Consider the following 24880-nt stretch of genomic DNA (forward strand, 5'->3'; position numbering starts at 1 on the left):
GCCAATAGATTTTGACACTTAATAAGGAAAATATAAGTTCTAATTTGTTCTGAGTGACCCCTTTCCAGTTTTCCACAAACAATTTTTCTATTTGATGTGGTTGGAGTAACAAAAAAAAAAAAAAATCAAATTCTTCATAGTAATGAATGGTAAGTAAAGAAAGATCTTTGTCAATAACGAAAGTATAAGTGCCAAACTATTGATAACATTCAATCAAAGAATCAGAAAAAATCAGAGAAAAAACATTCAATCAGAAAAAACAGGGAGCAGAAGAAGGGCTCAGCATAAACAAGCAGTTTAGGTTCAGGTAGGTTCAGGTTCATCTATTTTTCCATCATACATAATTACACTGAATACATAACTATACCTGGCACAGAGACAAGTTGATAGTTTTAACTGTAACAGACTGAGTTGTCACTGCCAAATTCTCGGAAGATCTAAAAAAAAATGCCATTGAAACAGTTTCATTCGTGTTGGTACGAGCAACTGATTGCAGGCTACAGGACTAAAAAAACCTTAACAAAAGAGGCTGCAAAATCAGGGGGCTTGGGGGGCAGCAGCCCCCATCTGTACCTCCTAATCCCCGTACGTTTTAAGGTCCGAACTTGTGACTCAGCTTCTTTAACTCTTTAGAAAACGTAGTTTTTTTCAAATAATTTCTGCACGTTTTTGTACAGTTTATTACTTATTATTGCTTGACTCACTGTTAACCGATCGTGTCAAGAGTTAAAGTAGGAGGGCTGCCGCCCCCCAAACCCCCCGCTTTTGAAGATTCTTGTTTTAAGGCTTTTGATTCCTGAATACTCAAATAAATGCACAGTAAAATTTTCTTTTTTCAACTTTTCTTCGAGCATGTGGGTATACGGCATGTTATCAAATCAGTGGTGACTTACCTGTAAGCTGAAGGCCGACAGTGATATTCTTCTGGAGACGCCTGTTGAGCCGAAGGATTTAATAGATTGGAATTAAAAAAGAGACTGAGTTTCTTTTTTAAACTTTAAATTTAAGAGATACTACTTTAAATTCAATATATAAAAAGTTTACTCTGACGGGGAATCGAACCCGGGTCTTCCGTATGACAGACAGGAATAGTTACTACTGTACTATTAGAGACTCTTGTTAAATTATTTTTAGTCTCTGCAATCTATTTTCGACGCAAGCAAATACAAAGTAAGATTTTCGTGTTTCGACAATAAAAACTTCTGGGAAAGAGCTGGAATTTTTGGAAGATTGCAGTCGGTCTTTTCAGGTTAAGAGGACTATTTTGATCTAATTTAATAATGAAATACTATGCTTTTAGGAATTTCAAAAATTAACATGGGCTCTTATAGGAAAACGAGGTTTTTCGTAAATGTAAATTCGGGGGATACTTTTTTTGGTCTGATAATATCAAAAGGCCCTAAGAGGTCGAATTTCAGTTCGAATGAGTCCTCATTCACCCGGATCTGTTGCCAACTGTGGCCTTTAGGCGTGGCTGATAAAAAAATAACTTGATGAACATTAAGTGGCTATATTTGGTTTTTGGAAAACAGGGAAGAAGTGATCGGATTGATCTGAAATTTTGAGGATAAGCTCCCAGGCCCTAGGAAAGCTTATCCTCTAAAGTTCAGTCCGATCGGACAACGTTAAGGGGGGGCTGTGGTAGGAGGGTCAAAACTTCGGGCCCACTCTCCCCCATGAAGATAAAGTCGGAGGGGGCTGAAAATCCGACCGCTAGGACCGGAAATCGCTTAACATTGTGGTTGGTCACCTCTTTAAAGAGGCACAAGTGGGCCTCCTTCAAAGCCATCAAAACCTCTAAAATAGGATTTTCTTATCGATAAATGTATTACATACATTTGTTTAAATATATTGAAGTATTACATATAAATAAAAAAAGAAAAATATTACCATTTAAAATTGCTGAAAACTAAGTAGTATTTGCCACCCCAAAGAAATTTCCTGGCGGGGCAGATGATGGCCTGCCTTGTCTTTTCCATTTCTGTGCCGGTAGATATGGGAATGGAACATTTTAGCTGAATAGAGAAAGATTTTAATTAATTCCTACTCCCTCCCTTCCTCTTTCAACATTTATCTGAAACCCCATGAAGAGTAAGCAGTTTGTCCATTAAAATGTAATTTTTTAGGAATCTACGCCACCCCCACCTAAACAATGACTCCCCTCTTTCATTATAGCTTATACGCAATTACAGATCACCAAACATAGCCTATTTTCACCACAAATAAAGCGGATCAACTAGATTGAAATCAGTACTGCCTCCGTGTGGCAATACCTATTTTGCAATTGGGAAGCTTAAAATATAGTTATTGACACTTTTAAATCAATCAACTTCTCAGAATTTTAAATTGATTGCAAATTTGTCTTCTCACATCGATTGCCATCGGAACACAGTTTTTTTTTGTAGGAGATAATAGTAGCCTGTGCATTTGCTACAAAATTTGTGTTCCTAATAAACATAGTTATTGACACTTTTAAATCAATTAACTTCAATAATTTTAAATTGATTGCAAATTTGTCTTTTTTGGGGTAAAGTCGTAGTTTGCTGCCCCAAAATGGCATAAAACAAGACTTTTCCCTGGTCCAATCTGTATGGTCACTTAAAAAAGAGCTTTAAATTTAAGTTTAAATGAACTCCCTACCAATTATCTTGGACCTTCGGTTTGGACCTTTGGTTTTGGGTGAGTATCAATAAAATGAAAGAATCTTATATATTTAGAATCTGCATAAAATGCCAATGCTGCCGGTGTAGCAATTGTCGTGCGAATTCCATTTTTAGTCTTAGTGAATATTGGCCCAAGTCATCTTTTACTTCCAGTTTTTATCAAAATCTATTTAAAGAGATTCTATTATGACGAATTTTTTTGAACCTGTTCATTTTATTTAGTTGAATAGGACAATAAAAATAAGCTATTCTAAGGCGTAGGAAATTGCATAAAGACGCGTCTACATCTGTTATAATCTACGGAAGCAATAAATCTTTCTGTCATTTTGGTTTCAGTCTGATTTTCTTTTAAGATTAAATGCATAATAATTAAATATTTTATTGATTAAATAAATTGATGCCTTTACCAGAAATCCTTGTCGTTTAAACTTTACTGTATTTTTTTTTATTTTGCATGCAATTTAATTCCTCTTTTTGTTTGAGAGTATTTTCCTAAAGTATTTAAAAATAAACCTATTCCTACGAAACAATATCCTGAAATATATTCCCTGTCACCCAACCCTCACTGCTATTTTGGTGTCTGCCGCTCCCCCCCACTGGAAAATTTTCTGCCGACACCCTTGCTAAAAATTTATACCATAATGTTAAAGGTCATACGTTATGACATAGCAGCACACCTTCAGTTAGGGAGGGAGTCGTTAGTAGTAAGGTCATAATTACCACGGAACTAGGTACTAGATCATATAAACCTACCGAGCCGGTTATACTTGGACCAAATTGTATACAATGCGAAAAATACATCGTATATAGCAACCATAACAATTATATTCGGGCCAAAAGTTGTATGCAATACTGATGGCACATCGTATAACACAATCAGAACAAGATCCAGTTATTATTCTAAATTTTAAACCTGTTTTTGTAACCTAGAATTTTTGACCTTTAGGTTAAGATACATATGCTATGTACAAGAATACTGGTTCTATTTTCCTGTATAAACATTGTGTGACTACAAGATTTTTTCTTTAGTTTGAATATTGCGTTCAACAGTGAGTTGTAAACGAGAAATTGTAAGTACCTTTTTTATATCCTGTTTAGTATTAAAAGAATCTAATTAAATGTTATATATGAATCTATTTTTGCATTGCACTAATTTTTCACTAACCTGCTATTCCACAGCATATGTTGAACTGATGCTTGAACAGGCTGCCAACAATATTGGAATTTTTAACACCTACCCGTTATAAAAGCAGGTAGTAAATGGTAAAAGTGTTCACTGTTTTGTGCTACGGCCTGTTTTTATCTGATTCAAGTTCGGATTAAAAATCTATATGCTAAGATACATTTTAATTTGAAGATTTTCCAATTATATGCGATATGTTAATATATAATTGTGTTGAAACTAGTTGTTTATTGTGTAGAGAAGGGTGCTTGGGGAATAGCTGTTAGGTTATGGAAGATGAGAAAGGAGATATCGCATGTCAACTTTCACATGAAGAAACCGTGTGTTACCCCCCCCCCCCACCTCTTCTTATTTCAATGTATGACTTCAATATGTTTGAAATGGCTAGGACTTTAATATAAAACTTGGCATATGGGTAAAAGACGTTAAAATAAGTCATTGTTTTAAACTGAACTAAGATTGTGGGGTTGTTTAAGTGGGACCTGCAGTGGAAGCTCTATTCTAAATGATTTTAACTGTGAGAAATCTGGTGAAAACTGGGGTGATGGTAAAATGGTTCAGCTTAAAAGCCTGTCGTCTTACAAGGGTCATTATTTCTGCTTTGTATATTCTTTGCAAGTGTTTTTATCTGCTATATAGCGGAAATTGATTGGCATTTGAAGAAATGACGGTAAAATATTTGAGATTAAAAGCCTGCCGCCTAATAGGGGACCGTGAAAGAAGGATTGTATAATACGAAAGCATAAATAATTGTTTAAAACTGAACGAAGATTGGGGGATGTTTAAGTGAGACCCCGCACAATGCATATTGAAAATAAATTCTAACCGTTTATTTAATGAGAAAAACACTAAAATTTAATTTATATTAAAGGAAAATTCTGAGCCAAAATAGGATAAAGATGTGCGATGATGCAACAAAATTTGCCATACAGTAGTTGGATATGGTCACTTATATGAACCTGACAAGACCTATAGTAATTAAGTATGCAGGATCAATAAAATCTGACCTAATTGCTGAGATTGTAGACTCATCTAAGCCTCATGAGCAGGAAAATGAAGCTGCTAGTCAATCTATACCCCACCGGCAACTCAATGATGTTCTTTATACGGTCCCAAAGCCCTATTCTATGGACACCTCCAACGAAGATGAGCCCTCTGACATAATTGTAAGTAAAGTTGTTGATACAAAAAAAAATGGAAGGTTAAACTAGCTTATGAAAGACTAACAAATAATTGGAGGCCTATTGGCACTTTGAGTTTCTAGATATGATAAATTTTATGCTATGCTTTTCATCAGGGACCGAATCTTCTTTTATGCTAATAGTTTAAATTAAACTCAAGTAGTATATGCATTTCTTGTTGCAGCACACCAATCCCTGCAAAGGGATAGTTTTAAGACAAAGTTGGACAAATTGACAGCTAACGGAGGTGGAGAGGGGTCAACGTTTCCTAAAGTGGATTTCAATTGTTTAAATGGCCGGTATTCCGTAACTCTCAATGGGGTAGATATTTTTGAGCGGGCTAATGAACATTTAAAGATTCGTGTTACCTTGTTAGAATATGAAACAGACTTTGAGGAGGGTGACAGAAGTAATCAAAAGGGGGTTATATTTCCAGTGAGGACTCCCTCCCTTGAATTAGTGAAGTATTGTGTATGGATTTTTATACGCCTCCTAAGGAACCTGATTCAATTAGATATTTTAATGTAATGACAGATATTAGTCAGGTTTAAAGTGAGGGTAAAAATGGGCTTAGGGGTGTATGCAACTATTGTCCAACATGTCAGTCCAGACTTCGTAGCGATTTAAAGGTAAAGCATTACATGAAACACTGTAAAAGTCATGAAAACCAGTCTCTGGAAATGGTTAGCGGTAACAGGGCGATCTGGCGTTTTAGAAATTTCGAGAAATCACTTTTACAGAGTGACAAGATCGCTTTAGACTGCGAAGCTAAACATTCCTATGATTAAGATTCATCAGATCCAGATCGTGTTAAAAACATGAAGCCGTAGCAGTTTTTTGCACCCACGCTCAAAGAGACTCTAGTAATACCATGCCAAGTGCTAGAAATAGTTGACACATTGTGTGAACCAGATTATATGCGCACAGCCTTGACTAAGCTTATTATAACAGCAAATAAGCGACTCTCATGGTTGCGTCACACACGTTTTCAATGATTCTAACACCAGAGGACAGATTGGCCATTAAAAATCAGAAAACATGTTGGGTTTGTAAGGGAGAATTTGATGAGGGTAAAGGGAAAGGGGGTAAGGGGAAGGTGAGTGACAATGATCATTTGTGGCAGGAAATTTGATCGGGAGGCAGTAACTTTCGGGGGTGGCCCTTTAATCATGTAATGTGAAAGTTAGTCAACAATATTTTATACCTGTTTTTATACAAAATACCAATTATGATTTGAAGTTGATTTTACCAGCGTTGGCACGTATGAAGAAGGTTGAAGTTGTAGATGACACTTGGGCAGATGGTTTTTTTCTATAATATCAAACCCAAATAATCTGAAAAGTTACTGTTCTTAAAATTTAAATGGAAAACTGTAGATAATGGTCATACTTACCTGAAGTAAATTCGTTTTTTAGACTCCTTCAGTTTTCCCCCAAAATCCTTAAGCCAATTGATTCAGGTACAGAAAAGCGACAATTTTGATAGTTTCCCCCTCCTTAAGCATCAATTTCAAGGTGTTAAAATTCATGAATTGTTAACGTGTAAGGGCATATACGCATATGATTACTACAACTCCAACTCGGGTCCAAGTGAGGTGTCATTACCGCCTCTCGAAGTATTTTCTGATTCATTTCATCATCGTCAATCCACCACTACCGACTATGAATTTTCCAAGAGTGTTTTGGCGAAGGGAGGATGCAAAAATGCGTGGGATTATTGCGAAATATACTTGGCAAGTGATGTATTAACGTTATTGGACATTGTCTGTAAGAGCACGGAGAAAATCTATTTGGAATTTGGGTTGAATTTGTTTTATTATTTTTCAACTCCTCATCTGGTGATGGATTTGATTCCAAAAATCAACAAAGAAGAAATAGGTCTGATGACCGACATGGATCTGCATCTATTTGTAGAGAGATCAATGAGGGGAAGGTATGTTTTTTACGGGGACTGTATCTTGAAAACTGATCTGACTGGACAGCACACTGGTGAAAAGTCTGATGCAGTTTTTTATATGAATTCCCTTTATCCGTCAGGAATGTCTCACTACTGTTTGCCGTGTGGAAAATACAAATGGCTTAACAATCTTTGTGCTTCAAATTTCCCCAACATTGCCAGACCATGGAGGAGAATGGACCGCAAGGATCGTTTTTTAAAATTGAAGGTGAAATACCAATGGAACTCCATGACTCGGTAAAGGATATTATTTCCCGTGCATAAACAGACCGGTGACTAAAGACTCTTTGAGTCGATACAACTTATCTTGTTTAGAGGATTGGGGTATGCACTAGACACCTTTAAAGCAAAAACTCATTGCCGACTTTGATCCGAAACAGAATGTTGTTGCTCATCAAGTGCTATTGCAGTGGATGGTAGCCAATGGTTTCAGGGTCACAAAAATACATAGAACCCTCCAATTTGGCCAAAAGCCTAACATGGAAACGCTTATTGACATGTTTGTCAGTAAAGGTTCACAAGTGAAAACGAAGGTTGAAAAAGAAATCTATAAACCATTTTAAATTCATTCTTCGGTATAATATGCGAAAGCGTACGAAACAGGAACTCATGTGATGTTGTGACCAGTCCAAAAGAATGTGCTTGAATCGTTTCCGACCCCAAAATCACATCATCATTATCATAGACTCCAATATGGTTCTCCTTCATTGAAAAAAAAATGTTATATTAAGCAAAAACATAGCTGGTGGCAGCTAAATAATGAAAATCTAAAAAAAGCTCGTGTTGTCATTATATTACAATGTGTGTAAGGTGCAATGGCCGGGGGAGGGATAAATTGAAGTGGACTATGGAGACACTAATACTATTCTGTTTAAAGTGAAAACTGAGAATCTAATGAGTTTTATGGAAAATGGTGAGCAAATTAGCTCTCGAGTGGATTTCACTAATTGGGATGAGTCCATTAATCCAGAGTTAGTGAAGCGTCAGGCCCCAAATCAATTGTTAATTTTAAGATCCAAAAATGGGACTGTCTTGATCTCCAATATTGTGTTTCCAGGTTGGAAGTTTTACTGTATGGAAATGCACATTAAGGATATCAAACAAGCCTGAAAGGGGGTGCCTTCACACTATATTAAAAATAATTTTGATATGAGTGTTTACAGAAACTATGTGGAAAGTAGTATAGTTCCAAGAGCGAAAGTCATGGCGATTTGCTCTTTAAAATTTAAAAACTATACAGTCAGAGTGGAGAAAAATGCCATGACAGCCATATTGGACAAAGTAAATGTACGTGAGGATGGTGTGAAGGTAATACCCTATGGGCACTAATGTATTTCAGATCGAGTTGAATGTATATACTATAGAAAACAAGTCGCTCTGGTTAATGTAGCCTAAATCTATTTTCATAATACTAGGCGGGCGGGGGTGGTTGGAAGATTTTTTTTCAATATGTTTCATTGTTGACCAAAAGTTGTGTGTATATGTGCAAGGTAGAGTTATTATTATATTTCAATGTTTTTTCATAATTAAAAAATTGCATTTTGTGCTCCGCCGCAGCGGGCCCTGCGCCTTCCGGCCCGGCCCTTGGTAGTCGCAGTGACCACCCCAAAGGTGTGGGGGAAAATACCATTTTTAAATGTATTTGTGTGTTTATTTATAAAAAAAGTTGTGTATGTATGTATTGATTATTGTTGCAAATAAAATGAAAAAAGTGTTTTAAAGTTTGATATTATGTCGATTAAAAAGCTAGTGTTTGTATACATTTATTGTTAAATAAAAGTGCTACTGCTTTTTTCTTCTGATGATAAAAAATTCTGTTGATTAATTGTAAAGAGCTGTTTTTTTGATAAAAATATTTATTATAAATAAAAGAAAATATGATTACTAAATGGTTGTTGTTGTTATTATTATTCTTGAACTGCGTAATAGCAGGACTGCGATAGGGAAATTATTTATTCATTTGACAACTATAATGTACAGTTAGTTCTAGGTCAGCTGTTGAAGCAAAAAAAATATGCATCAATTTAAAACACGATTCAGATCGTTTCTGTTTGGTCCATCAATGTCGGGCGAAACAACACTCCTAACTAAAATAATAAAAAAATGTGATAAAATATTTATGGAAAAGCCGAAAAAAATTCTACTATTGCTACAGTGTTTGGCAAGAGTCATATAACAAAATAAAAGCTATTGCTGCATCTCTGCAGGTACAATTCATACGGAGACTTGATGTTCTCGACATTGTTGAACCAAAATCTTGTCTGATTATTGATGATTTAGCTGAATCTATCGAACAGTGGTCTCTGGAAATGCTACTTCGTGAACAGATTTCCGTAACTCTTGTTCTAAAATAATCCCTTTCTATAGAGCAAGTGTATGAGAACACATGCTTTGAACAGTACCTTCTATATCATTTACAGAGTTGTTCGTGATTCAAGTTCTCTAATAACTCTCAATAAACAGATATATCCTGGTGCTCCAAAATTTCTACTTTCAGCGTACAATCAGGGGACAAATCAACCCTTGGCTACATTCTATTGGATCTTAATCAAAATACACCCAAGGATTTGCGTGTAGTCACATATATTTTTGACAATGAAATTACTTATTAGTTACTATCATGACACTGAAGAAACTAAATGAAAATAGACATTTATTTTCCGTTCTAAGCACTTTGAAACCACCACTTAGGAAAGCTATACTCCAACACGGTAATGACAAAGAATTCATTAATCTAATCTCTGAACTTTGTTTAAATTTAAACCAGGGCAATAATAAACTGCAAGAAGTAGTTGACAAAGCAACATCGTTTTATTGTAGTGCCTTGGCTTGCGATAAAGAAGAGAAAAGATTATAAAAGAAAACGTCTTCTCCAAGGGGGTATTAGCTTTTTTACACTTTTACTACCAATAATTGCAGAACTTATAAACAGTTTTCTCTAGATTACTAAACCCTACAAATTGACCCCAATAGAACTCGCCCTTTCACCAATGGAACACTTTGAGGACAATCTAAGTAAATTCATTAATGAAGAGAATATTGGTGATGATAAAAAAATACTTTTTCTTCATGATGCACTTCAACGAGTGGACAAACATAAATCTTATCATGTAAGACCAGTCAATTTCAGTGTCAGTGGTCACAAAAAAGAAACATCTTTTCCAGATTATAATGGAACAATAACACAATCAAAGGAGGGGGAGGAATTGCATTCAATAGTGTCAAGTATTGGAAAACAACTGCCACATTCATATCGTGAACAAAGTAAAAGAGAATTAACACATCTTATGTAATGTGGTCAAGATAACATTCTTGTTGATAGCGATGGGAGACGAATTATAATTCAAGGGAAAAGTTATAATCCATTTAATTTAATTTATGGTATGGTTACAAACCGTAAAGGACTTTTATTATTTGGCAATCATCTATACAACTTCAAAATACACTAAACCTCCCAAAAAGTCTTATTAGCAATAAACAAATTCTAAAAAAATTAAAAGAACACAGTGCCACTTCATCACCACCACCAACATTAAAAGAAGAAGCAAAAGAATATTTTAAATCAATATTGGAAAATACTAGCACACCTAGTAGAAAAAATGAATTGATGACACCAGTAGTAGCTCTGCAAATGCGAAGACGTATTGTTATCAAGTTGTCGTCATCATCATCATCACCCACTAGTATGCAAAAGGATAGCGGACACTACACTACGTGTTTGCGTTAAAAATGGTAGAACTTTTGAAACGTATTTATGAGAATATTGGCGAAGTAGGACGTTTAAGTTCCCTCACCACACTTTCTAAAGTCACAGGTATTGGCACCAAAAGTGCAGAAGAGTATTTATAAAATGAGCCAAGTTCCACTCTACATCCAAATAACAGGGTTCGTGGTAATCATTATTGAACAGCTAAAGCCTTTTCCCACTGCATTTAATGCAAGCAGATCTCTTAACGCTAGATGAGATTCAAAGGCGTTACAATACACCCTTTAAATATATTGTACTTGCAACCAGTGTCTTTAGTTGCTATGCATATGCTATTCCATCACGGACAAAGAGAGCTGTGAAGCTGCTCTGGCTATAGAAACTATTCTTGAACAAGATTGTCATAGAAAAATTCAAACGGACTGTGGTAGTGAATTTGTTAATCCACATGTAGAAAAGGCATTACTGAAATATAATACAATGTTCTATCATAGTCATAGTCATAAAGGCTGCTTTGGCCAAACGATTGAAAAGAACTATTCGACTTTTAACTTCAAGATATAGTACATTGAAAAATATGGCTGCTTTTGTTCATCATTTAAATAAAGTCCTGCTACTTTATAATCTACGACCTCATCAATCATTGTTCAACGTTAGCCCTCAGGAAGTTCGTCGAGGTGATCATAGTACACTTGACAGTTTTCTTAAAAAATATTCTGATGAAAAGGCTGTGAAGAAAAAATTCAATGTTGGTGATACTGTTCGAATTAATAGAACAACTAATATTTTTTGAGGAAAGATATTACCTATAGTCCACTGAACTTTTTAAAATGTCAAAAATCCTAGACACTAAACCCATAACTTATCATCTACGAGTAACCAAAGATGAAGTTATTCTCGGTGTTTTTTATGACTATGAATTACCAAAAGTGGAAAATAATAGTGAAATCTTTCAAATTGAAAAGATATTAAAGAGACGTGCACACAAGGGCAAGAAACAGTTGCCTGTTCGTTGGCTAGGATATAACTTCGTTTTTGATTCTAGGATAGGTGTTGAAGACGCACACAATACTCAATTATTTCTATGTGACATTCATGTCCAATTTAGCCGATCCTCTCTAGAATAAAACAAGTCATTTTTGGACTAAACTCTCCCCTGCAATCAAATTTGAAGGTAGATATGAAATTGCTCTCGTCGATTGTATTATCGAGAATACATATGATGTTCAATAAGGGATATCCCTTATTATATTAAAATAATACCCTTTGACTTCGGTGATGAAGGTGCGGTGGCGACTTTGACTGTGATGATTACCCTATTTCTACTATACCCTATAGGGAATGTAAAAATATGCATGAGCTGTGTCGAGTTATCCAAAAAATATTGCAAGTCGAAAAAAGGGGGTTTCACTTTCAACTATTCAACAGAAAAAAGGAGATCTTAGATTACCAATTCATTTGAGAATGAAATGATGTTCCTCAATGAGAATTTACGTAAAGTTCTTGGTTTTAAAGATCATATTAATAAAGCAGAAAATTTTACTGGCATGAAACATGTTATCTATGCAGACTATGCACCTAGTTTCTCTTCGGACAGTTGTAAATTTTTTTATAGTTCATTGTGGAACCTTCAAGAGTTGGTAATACAAATGTTCCCCTTCTATGTGTTCTAGAAAGAAAAGGTATAGAAACAATGTTCACCACTACAATACAAGACATCTCCAGTATGTTCCCGTAAACACTCTGTATTTAGAACTCTGTCAGTTAACACTAAGAAGTGAATTTGGTGATCTTTTAGCTATAACAAAGGGTTTGTGTGTCATTACTTGTTGTTTTCGACCCATTACTTAAGATGAACAATAAAAGAATTCCATTTGTCTGTCCTGACATTGATTGTTATGTTGCTGTTGCTAGGCTATGTAGTTGGTTTGCTAGGCTATTTCGTTCTTCACTACCCCTTGCAGAAAATATATTATACCTACTGCAAAAAAATTTGTTGCCTCAACACTTCAGGACATTGGCTCGGGTAAAAAGTTTAAAGAGAGTCTTAAGGAAAATATTAGATCTTCGGCAAGTGCTATTGGCGAACAATTAAAATCTCAGAAAAATGGGAAGGGATTAAAAACGGTGTGTGCTCGTCATTCACTCATCAGTCTTTACCCAGGTGGGAAACGAAATACATAAAAGACCACTTTGAAGAAAAAAAAGAAGAGCAATAAGAAGAAAAATAGTGTGAGATCAAAGAAGGATTTCTTCTCTTAGGGTGACCTATTTCTCCATAAAGAATTGCATCCATCCATCACATCGTCATTGAATCGGTTCAATGCTGGAAATGTTGATGTCGGTGTCAAGTATTGCTACTATGAACAATTTCATCCTCAACATCCCCTGTCAGAAAATATACACTTTCAAATATTTTCTAATGAAGATTATTTCATCGGTTTATTAACTACATTTATTGATTTAAATGTTGTGAGGAAGAAAAAGTTTGACAATCAAACTCCCATCACTACCGACGGTCTATCCTATGAAAACTGTACCCTACACAACTTGTTCAAACAAACTAATGTATTCATTAATAGAACATTGGTGAGCACTAGCAATAATTTGTCAAACTCTGCAAGCTAAATACAATTTATGTTCATGACTCCAAAGTATTACAAGAAGTTCAGTAGACAGGCACTGGGTTATGAATATAGATCGAATGTTGGTACTGAGGGTGAATTAACTGCTGCAGTGACCCAAGAGTATCATTTAGTTGGAAATTTCAATCATGAAATATTTAATATATCTCAATGATTGCCTCCCAACGTTAAGATTGACATAAGGTTACAACTAGCTCCAGCCAGTTTCATTTTGAAAAAAACACTTGCTGCAGCACCCGATGCAAATGTCAATATCAATGGCAGTGGAAAAACTGAGAGCCAGTGGTAACAATATCAAACTTCTTGTTCTTCGTATCAACCAATCAACGTCACATAGCCACTGGTTCTCGTAGTTACACCAATTCGTCTTTTACCAATGGAGAATTCCCCTCAAAACTCGCTTTGGGCTTTGTGAAGAGTGCTAGTGCCGTCGGATCCTGGACCGCATCCCTCCACGATTTTAATTTTTTTGGCTTATCCAGCTTTGTGTGAGGAAGGTAAATGGAATTCCCGTGTACACTTTATAATTTGATAAAAAAAAAATTTACACAGAACTCTGTATGAATTGACTATAAAATCCCTAGATCATGATTCAGAACTATTGGAAGATAGAATAACCAATTATATTTTTTCAAAAATCCTTATATCATTGTACTGGACTTGTCAGGCACTCAAGATATGAGTATTATACGAGCAGGGAATGTACGTTAAGAGTGCACATTTGCCGACGCTTTGACTGAAAATATCTCGTTAAAATCACTTAGTCAGTTTAAAAATTATAGGGAAATCACTCCCGATGCTAGTGCTCTAGTAAACCTCCCACCATGAGCAAAAATCAAATAATCAGTGTATTTAATATCCATGTATGTCCAAATACAAATCCTATTGTATACCATCGAACCTCCTTGAAAAAATTCCAAGTGTTAACAATACCATTATCATTGTTAATAGCAGTCTATCCAGCGTAAAGACTCGCCATTGACTATGTATCTTTCAAACAACGAATAATATAGAATTTCTTAATCTCTTGGCCTAGCACATACATTCTACGCCCAACACATCAATAATTTTATTAAAAGCATTGGAAAAACTATTATTCAACACCAGAAGAGAGTACAGGGTTTAACGACTAAAAGCTGTGGATTTCGCGCACTACTTTATTTTGTTTTCAGATGTCCTGGCTGTACTTACAACCAGTTTATCAACATTTACGTTGACAATCATCGTTTGAATGACTTCATAGTGGAAAATATACTGTCATACCAGTATAATATTGGTTTCAGTGCCCTACGAATAAATTTTTCTAAAAAGTATGTGAAATTGTTTTTGAATATATGTATATGACTTTTTCTCCTATTTCAGTTTCATCTTCTACGTATAGGTGGCTGTTGAGAACAACTAATGCTGTTGATCGTCTGTATTCACTGTATGTTGATCTTGATGTGCTGCAATGTCAGGGTCACACTTTCTACAGTACAATGTAGCTTCGCTCTTATTGTGTCTCTTTGTATAGTCAATGATACTATTTTCATTTATATTGTAAAATTCACTTGTTTCATTTTGCCTATTTGAAGCAATATCGCATATAGGGTTTTCAAATGCTGAATCACAATCTGTAACAGCCAAATAAAAACCAGTAGGTTTATAATCATAGTGACCATTGTCTTCATAACGATGATGTAGAAACCAAATTTCTTTTGTTATTCCAACAGTTGAATCGTAGACCTGATTCTTACTCCCAAGACAGTTTAAAGCCGCGACGATACCAGTCTCTTAGAAATAAACTAAAATCTTGTTTAGGATTCTTTCCAATCATACCAGGGTAGGTATTCTCCCACTAACTATATTTATCATAGCGACAATGGGAGCATAGGCGTCGATTAGAGTAAGAGTAACAAATCTCTTCAAGACGGGAATTACAGCCTTTAATGTGTACTGCATATCCTCTATGCAATTTACACGGGTTACATAATCTACACTTTTCATTATACTCGTCGGATTTTTCCAGTGTTGACTCTCATTGCTAAAATTAAACTCGCATACGATTGATATATTGGGAGAGAGAGAGAGAGAGAGAGAGAGAGAGAGAGAGAGAGAGAGAGGGAGGGAGAGGGAGAGAGAGGAGTTACTCATGTGAAATCACAAAACCAGTTTTAAAAAGATCTTCCTAATTCTCGATTTATTATTTTTATTAAAGGATATGGTCTTAAATTTCTAAGGTATTGTTCAGTAGTAAATCCACTACACCATTCTGTTTTGTTTCAATTAATATGTCAATAAATTGTGTAAATGCGTTTGTATCACGACATAAAAGATTAATGAAATAGTCCAAAGATGGAGAATCATTTGTCATTATTTCATTAAGTATATTTCGAGAAAATGTTTTCCTTTGAAAAGATAACTCCAGAAAATCATTCTCTAGAATCAAACATTTTTCCATAATAACAAGATTCCGTATAATTTTTTGCTTCTCAAATCCATCCATTTTTTCAATCCTAAAACTCGCTCAATCAACTTCAGACTAACTAGGATTCCTTTTACTTCAAGAATATTTGGTAAACTACTATAAAATATCTAATATTTTCGATTTAGAAACATTTTTGTTATATATAATTACAACAACAACAGTCACTAAATTACTGATACAACTTATTCTCCTCAATATATATCACTATTCTATTTAAAGCAGCTTGAAGTCTATTTAAATGCAATAGATCAAGTTTTATTGCAAAACATAACTGCTACTTCAATTTGAATTTGCTCAATGACATCACATATCTTGCATACATATCATCCCATTCAGCGCTTAGTCGTGATCCTATTTTAATTTCTACTGCTACTTTTGGTACTCTCATCTTTGTAGCATTGCTGCTACCAGCTTCACTATCAACTTCTAATAGCGTAAAAAAATCACTCAGTTTTGCTAATATATATCTTGTCCAATATAAGAGTATAAACAAACTTTTTTCTCTCTGATTTCTATTCTCTTTACTAATATGAGTTACATTGAAAAACACTCTTTATATCGAATCTGGCTGCTGCAAATTGGTTGCTAGGGCATCATAGCTATGGCATCACGCAAGTACTAATCATGAATAAATTGTGTGGAATCAGTATCTATTGATATGGTCTACTCCCTCAGGCTGTAAGCTCCGTATATTATTATGGTCCAAATATAACCTTTTCGGCAGGTTTATATGATCTTGTTCAGTACCTTGTTCCGTGGTAATTATGGCCTTACTACTGTCGTTAGGCCTTTAGGGGGGGGGGGGGGGGTGAATCTGAAGTTTAAAAAACTGCGCTTTTAGACACAACTGTTTAATCCTTCATGGGATACTCTTCAGATTTATATGGAGAGAGATTTCGTTCTGAACTACCTTGATTTAGGGGATTATTAGGTTGAGACTACCCTTACAGCCCCAAAAAGGAAGCCCTTACATTTGTACAACATCAAATAGTCGATGAAAAATTTAGACATTCTAAACGACAGAATTGGTAAGAACGACAGGTAAGTGTTTTGTGGCAGTTTGTATCCCGTTCACCTCCCAATTACATAAGATCCAACACTACGAATAGTGCTACTTTAGAGAATCATAAGAGGTGATACTATGTGAAAACTGGATAAATATTGTTTACGTGTAGTACTTTTCTAAGGGTTACATGATTCTGATTAAAATTAACATACCCTGCCTCTTGCTATGGACGTATATGGTTTTTAGTGTAACAGAGATAACCATCAAATGAACCAGGCACTAAAGGGTGCAAAAGCTTTATTTGTCGCGCGTTTTCACGTCAGGACACATTCAGAAGTCCATTGCTGGTCGAGCAATTCCATCCTTGCTTTTTTGTTCTGTGTGTAATTCTTCCAACAGTCGACTGAGGATCTCGAAAGATTCTGGTAATCCAAAATTGGGGATTGACTATAATTTGCGGCTACCTTCTAGACGCCATTTTGCTAAAATGTTGAAGAAGTGTAAGGTTAATCTAAGCGTAAATGAATGCCGTCGAAATTGCTGGAAACCCCAATAAACTGAGGAAAGAAGGCCCTTGTCGGCGAACAACCGTTAAAACTAAACCAGCTGATGTATTGTATTAATGTGAAAAAACTAAGGAAAAAAGTTTTTTTGTTTGGTGACATTTTTGAAAGTTTTTTTTTGTGACATTTTGGTGATGCCAACGGTAGGCTATATAAATACTTATCTCTGGTTATCAAAATCCTAATTCTAAAGTTAAAAGACAATAAAATATTTCGAAACTAGAATATTGGAAACATCAGCTTTTATACTTGGTCAAGTTGGCCTTTAAAAGCTAAATTTATGACAAGCTCTTTAATAGTAATGACTAATTTCATTTTTTGAACATTATTTTCTACTGTGTAATTTACACCAGGCATGGTTTATGATCCCAAAAATCAGTATCATCTCAATCAACTAAATCTTTATCACTATTTTCTCTAACATGTTTAAGAGCCTTTATCCCTGGGAATAAGTTGAAGCATCTCCTAATGAAATTAAGGCTATGCCAGAAGGCTGTATTAATTTGAGTCGGAGACATAAGATAAATACAAAATATTTCCGTGTGGATTCACTAAAATTATCTCCCCCAAAGTTTGACTTACGTTTGCAGAAATACGTTGAGGAATCAAATATTAAAATTAGGAATCAGCCCCTCATCCCCTTCATATTCAACACTTGGTATGAAGTTTTCGAGAGCCAGTGTGAACCATTACGCTTTTTGACGTTTTTTAAGTTTAAGCACAATCTTCTTAGTTGAATATTAACTTTATTTAGTCGCAAGGATATTCTTTGAGAATACAGGTAAAGCCAAAATCTATTAAAAAAACTGTATGCCTTGAAATACAAAATATTGGATTATGACAGATTATGTATGCCTGACCATAAATATCAAGCTTTTGTTTCAAACTGCATTTTCAATACAATATTGTGTTTTCATTATCTAGGATGACATAGGCATAAGTGGAGTCATCGGATCAGCAGTATTCAACGTGATGTTTGTCATTGGATCATGTGCACTTTTTAGTGGTTCTGTTATTTATATTACCTGGTGGCCATTGACTCGAGACTGTCTCTGCTACCTTATATCTGTTATAGCATTGCTCTTTACCATCATAGACGAACAAGTTACTTGGTGAGTTATTTTTGTTTATTTGCTACGCTTCCTCGTCATAGGCAATAGAACATTCATAAGACCGGAATTGTCTCTGAGGAGAATCACGGTCTAATTGTCAAGCCATGATAGCGAATTGCCAAGCCAATATAAGTTTTGTATCAGCGTTATAGCAAACACCGTACATTTTGTTTGTGAAAAAATATCTAAAGACATGTGATTAAACGTGTTTCAAATTCATATTATTATTTCTTCAACTAGTTGATAAAAGTTCCGAAATAGATAAATTATCCATTGTCTGTGATCGTAGGCTACTTAGTCTCAAAAAAGAAATCCAATTTTGGCGCGTGTGGTTTATTAATGGAGGGGATCTAGTTCATAATTCGATCGCAGAAATTAAGAAATATCTCTTTGAAAAGTGTTAAAGAACTACATGAAAATGAGATTTTTTTTTTGGGGGGGGGGGGGATGGCAGGAGGCAAAGTTCAAATACTCTTTTAAATAAGCTATCTCTCTTTTTGGAATATGAAGACGGTTGAGGAATCTGCCAACCTTGACCCTTAAAAAATAAACCAACGTTTCAAGTAGCTGACGATGGACACTACCTTTATTTTACAGTAAATAAAAATAATAAAGTCATTACCATACACTTTAAGCTAATAACAGATTAAAGTAAAGTTCTATCCCCTTCAATAGTAACCAAATCTCACAAAATTAGATTTTGAAAACCACGAATAGACTACTCCTAATAAAGATAACATTTAGTTGATTCCAAATATAATTTTGTTTTTAATATAAAAGGTAGCCATATATTTATGCATTTCGTAAGAAATTATAGAAAATAGGGGGAGCCCCCAAAATAAATGTAATCCTTATGAAAATAATACAATCAAATTCAAAATGTCTGAGGGACCTTGATTTTAAGTTTAAGCTCTTCGTCTACATAATTATAAGCCTTCATATATGTTCGGAGAGGCAGACAATGGGTGTTTATTTATTTTTTTTTTTGTGGGTTTTTTCGGGAGTTGTGATATCTATCCATTGGCAGCACAACATCGTAAGCACGCTCACATGGGTTTTACTTATCTAAACACTTTAAACTCCATTTTAGGGGATTTGATCTTATTTTGTCACTATTTTCTTTCCTTTAAATCCGTTTATTTCAAACTTATTTAAAAATACTTGCTAAACTAAACTTTCAATTCGAGTAATATATTTGGTTGTCACTCTGTTGCAGGCTTTAACTCTTCTTACTTGAAAACTCGTAATAGCCCTCAAAAGTTAGTGAAGTTTCCAAACTTTTTCTAAACTCTTGTGGAATTTTACTTGAACTAGCTTACATCAATTGTTTGGTTTCCAGCTAATAGAAGGACAGAAGCAGCATACTTTAACCCCTAGACAACTTTCCCATTCTGCTTATTTACTACCTAACGATTATTTAAACGCAGTTATTTGTTTCTCAGAAAAGTAAGTATCAAATAACCATTTATCCATGTTCCTTTCTTATGATGGAAATGGGAAATTGTACTTTAAAGAAATTCTAATACCTTTTGTGTGTGTCAGTAAGGATTTAATTTAAGTGGGCTAGTTAACTTATTATAAACCATTGTACTTTACTTTGAAGTCTTATTTGTGCTCACCTAGGAAAATTATTTAATGGGCCGAAATTATCCTCAACGAAGGTGGGGGGGGGGGGGGGTACTGCACACCTTCAGCACATCGCTTGTAAAGTTCAAATGTTTGTTAGTGCCTTATTGAAAACATCATATTTTCATTGAAATCAAGAACATACTTCTATATTTTGAAAACTGATCAATTTATCTATAATTAACAATCGGGTGTGTCGAAAGAGGCGACAGCTCCCGATACACCGTACATAGTTTTCGGTTGTTTAAAAAATTAACATTCTTTACTTGCATCTACAAAAAGAAATTATGTTTAGTTTCTGGTTTTTTTTTCTAATTTAAATATGGATTTGTTTATCTTATAAAATAGTACGAGAGCCATTTACTTTCGTAGCTTAATTTTCATTTTTTTTTTTTTTTTTACTGAAAACATATAATAATCTTAACAAGCTATCTTAATACTATTTTCAGTTTCTTAACGTAACTTTGCTAGGTTGTGTCTAACGACCCCACCATGAAGACGAAATACAATAGGAACTGCTACACAGTGGAAATACGTAAAAAAAAATGTTCTGTCTTACATTACAAACTGATAGTCAAAAGTTAGTTTAGTTTGGTCATGCAGAGAAAGTAAAAGTAACCTTAAAGCATAGATTATACGCCTTAAAGTACGATGTAAAAGAAAAAAAGTGCCTTTTGCGACATTTGAATTCGCACCCTCACAACCGGTGCCTTATCGACTGGGCTTGGCAGTGAAAGTGTTGATCAATCTGTTGAAAATTTGAACATTGACATTTTAAGCATAAGAAAAAAAAAAAATTATGACCCTTTTGATTAGATCTGTATTGTCGTTTACGTCACTCTACAGATCCTGATGGCTGCTCATGACAGCGCTTCTGGCAAAACTAAGCACTTTCACAACAATTTCGGCTGCCGAATATCTTATGTCCAGAATACTTTAAAACACTGCAGCGCTTTTTTCGATCTTTCAGGCACTTCTTGCATGCCCGTTTTTGGCGTTGCCTTGAGCTCTACACCGATGGCGTTTCTTATGTCCTCAATTTTGGCTAAATACTGTCTTTTAGTCTTGATTGATTTCAATGTCATGACTATGCAACTATAGGGCCGTTCTTTTGCACTGAGATCTTACATCTAAGATCTCAAATCTTTCTGCAAAGATTTCTGTTTTTTTTAACTCATCTATGTTCTAAGATCTTACAACTCACTGATCTTAGCAAAAAGTGTGAAGCACGCCATCTTTCTGCCATATATAACAATGATGAGGGAACTTTTATGATATACTCATCATTGTTCTTAGACCGCTGATCAGAGCAGAATGATGAAAGACGTTTGTAAAAGAACGCTTTAAGATGTAAGATCTTAGTGCTAAGATTTCACTTTTAAGCGCTCTTTGCCGAAAGATCTAAGGTCTTACCACAAATATGAGTAAAAGAACGGCCCTTATGTTTTGACACCAGTTATGACTCTTCTGATCAGATATGGATTGTCGTTGACGTCATTCTACAGATCCTGAGGGTTGCTCATGTGACAGTACTTTTGGCAAAATTGAGCACTTTCGCAACAATTTTTACTGCCTAGTATTTCATGCCCAAAATACCATAAATTATTGTTTAAGAAAATCCAAGCGATATGGCCATATCCTCATTACTTTTGTAATGCTAATTTTGACAGTTTTCCGTGACAACTTTATTCATTACCTCAGTGCTTTGATTGGTTTTTGATGTGCTGGGGCGTCCAAGGTAGGTAACATCATTAACATACGATGTTATTGTATATTGTATTTCTGTAGTTTGTATCATGGGATAGCAATTGTACATATTTGGTTTTACTGTTTTCTTTTTTCAATTCTTCTATTTTAAATGTTCCTCTTTTTTCAATGGTGTTTTGTTTTAAATTCTTTCTTCTCCATGCTGATAATGCCTTGTTCGATAAAGGTAAAATATATTTGGTTTTTTCTTCTTCTTCTTACTGGCCATAAACTGTTTTCGATGTTTTGTTCTTTGTTTTGTCTTGTTGGGCCAGTTCGACTTCAGATCTTTTATTGGCTATTATTCATGATGTATTTGACAATTAACAGAATTGATTGGGTCACGAAATTAAAAATTAAGTTGGTGTCTTTCTAAGGAGCATGCCATCATTTTGTTTTTAAAGAATTTTTTCCTCAGGATGTATATTCTAAGAAATTAATGATTTAGCGGCTGAACCGCTTAAACAATGACAAAAGGCAAAACCGAAGTGCTGCTTTCGCAATAATTTCCTTGACGAAGCCGACCAAACTCACTGTAACATCGTTGCAAAAGCACCGTAACATTAACGTGTAGCTTACCTGTTTTTCTTTCGCAAATTTGTAGTTTTCGTATTTCAAGAAGTCTACTTTAATATTCAAACTAATATGAAATGCAGAAAATAAAATTAGGATATTTTAAATGCCCTTTGAAATTATTAGCAGTGGTAAGAGTAACACCCTATCCGTGAGAAATAGCATGCCCCCAAACGAAGGCCCATAAGAAACTGAAAAACAGACGCCAATCCAGGTTAAAAAGAAAGCAAGTGCCGAAACCGCGTTCATATTCCTGTTTTTATGGCTTTAGTTCTATTTTAATTACTTTTGTCCATAATTTTTCTGTTTTTTTCCCCTTTTTTAGGTATGAGGCTTTACTTCTATTGACCCTTTACAGCCTATACATAGTGCTTATGTACTTTAATCCAAGGATTGAAGCTAGGTTGGGTCAATTTAATATACCTGTTCCAGAAACAGCTCGAAAGATTGGTAGCATAGAGCATGAAAGACTAATTCCTTACAGAAGCTTAGATGAAGAGGTTGGGATTTCTACCGAGCGCCACTTACCACACGAGCAAGAAGGTTAGTTATGCTTGATCACAGTATAAGTATATACCAGTAGCGAAATGTTTTTCCAAACATGACACACATTTCATAGCGCGCAATTTATAAAGTTTCACAAACCGTCAGATCAGTAAATGCTTGATCTGACTGATCAGTATATGCTTGATCTGACTGACCTGACGGTACAGACTGATTTGACTGATCTGACGTCAGATCATTTATGCTTGATCATACGTTAGAGACTAGGTATAAACTTTAGGTGTAAAAAAGAACAGAAATCAGTTGCCTTTTTATCTATTATTGAAGAATGAAAATAAGAGGTCATGTAGGGTAGAAGACGTCTTATCGTATAAGGCCTATTGCTACTCAAATTTTAACGTAACAATTTACTTATAGACATGCTGTAACATCAATTTTGAAAGGGATTATAAAAATTATTTGAACTAAGGAGTACTGTGGATGTTTTAATAGGGGAAACGAATGTTAAACGAATAAATTCCGCTTCAAAGAGAGTATTCCAATAAGAACTAAGGATTTTAGCTTTATGTACCATTTTGGACAAATACATCCTTAAAATATAATCAAGTTTTTTTTTAGTGGCCCTTGTATGCAATAAATACCAACAAAAAACTTTTTTGGAAAATAAAAACACCTGTGACGTTACAATTTAAAGTTTAAAGAGATTATTGAAGGACTGTTGCCTGCTTGCCCCCCCTCGCTCATCAGACAGTTCGTGGTAATGAACTGTATGTAGGGAGCGACGCGGCTGCATAGTAACCGAAACTCTAAAGAACCTAATTTTGATAGAATAGATGTATGAAAAGAATTGGCTCATTATGCTGATTCCAAAACATATAAGATTATTTTAACATAGTTTTATTCATTAAAGGCTACGAGCTTGAGAAAATTTACCTGACTTTCGAAAAAAGGGGAAACACCCCCTAAAAGTCAAGGGATTTTAATGAAAATCACACCATCAGATTCACCATATTAGAGAACCCTAATGTACAGGTTTAAAGCTCTTATCTTCAAAATGTGGAATTTTGCATTTTTTGCCTAAAGAGAGATCACAGATGCATATTTTTTTTTCAGGGGTGTTTGTATCCAACTAGCGGTCCTAGAACATTGGGATAGGGCTTATTCGAAAGGAAATGAAAAGTTCTAGTGCCCTTTTTAATTAACCAAAAGATTGGAGGGCAGCTATCCCCCTCCCATGCCCCTATTTTCACCAAAGTCGTTTGATCAAAATTTTGAGATAGCCAGGTTGTTCAGCATAATTAAAATGTCTAATAAATATGCTTTTGCAAATAATATGACCCCCACTGGGAAAACATCTTAAGTTATGAAATTTACGGATTGTTGATGTATAGTATTTGCTACTGGGAAATATACATATATTTTTCGGGTGGGGGGACGGCGAATTTGCTGCTTGGGGATTTTACATGGTAAAATCTTTCATGGGGAGGGAAGTTTCTGAGGGTGAATTTTTCAGTGTAAATTTTGCACTGGGAGAATTCGCCAGAATTCCTATACAAAGTTCTTTTTGTTCTTCTTACTTTCTCTTTGTCGACTCAATTTTACAAGTGGAGATGTTAATGGCAATTCTCCGGAGTAAATTTTTACCGGGATTGAATTGTCAAGAGGATCTTTCCGTGAAGGAGGAGCCAGATTTTCCGGAATTGTTCAAAATTGATTAGAAACCAAGTAAAAAAACAAGTTTATTTCAACTGAAAGTAAGGAGCAATATTAAAACTTATAGCTAACAGAATCAAGTAGGTGTATAAGGGAGATCACCCCCTCCACAATACCTCACTGTCTACGCTAAAGTTTCACTTTTTGTCCCGGTTCTTCCAGAGCGACTCCTGAAAAACAAGGTTCGGTTAATTTGAACAATAAGAATCTTTTTTAAAAATACTAGGAAACTTTAG

At 34.9% G+C, this 24880-nt stretch overlaps 1 protein-coding gene across 1 annotated transcript in view; it reads left to right on the top strand.

Annotated features, from left to right (window-relative positions):
* Positions 1-24880, top strand: part of LOC148953059 (putative sodium/potassium/calcium exchanger CG1090) — a 138668-nt gene that overhangs the window by 3437 nt on the left and 110351 nt on the right. Inside the window, exons 2-3 of the mRNA XM_089088273.1 lie at positions 18295-18482; positions 22753-22970. Coding sequence (XP_088944399.1) covers positions 18295-18482; positions 22753-22970 — 406 coding nt within the window. The remainder of the gene's footprint in view (positions 1-18294; positions 18483-22752; positions 22971-24880) is intronic.

This window comes from Artemia sp. Qi Xiang Cuo, chromosome 4 (genome assembly GCF_049724085.1).
Source record: "Artemia sp. Qi Xiang Cuo chromosome 4, ASM4972408v1, whole genome shotgun sequence".
In the NCBI taxonomy this organism is placed as follows: Eukaryota; Metazoa; Arthropoda; class Branchiopoda; order Anostraca; family Artemiidae; genus Artemia; species Artemia sp. Qi Xiang Cuo.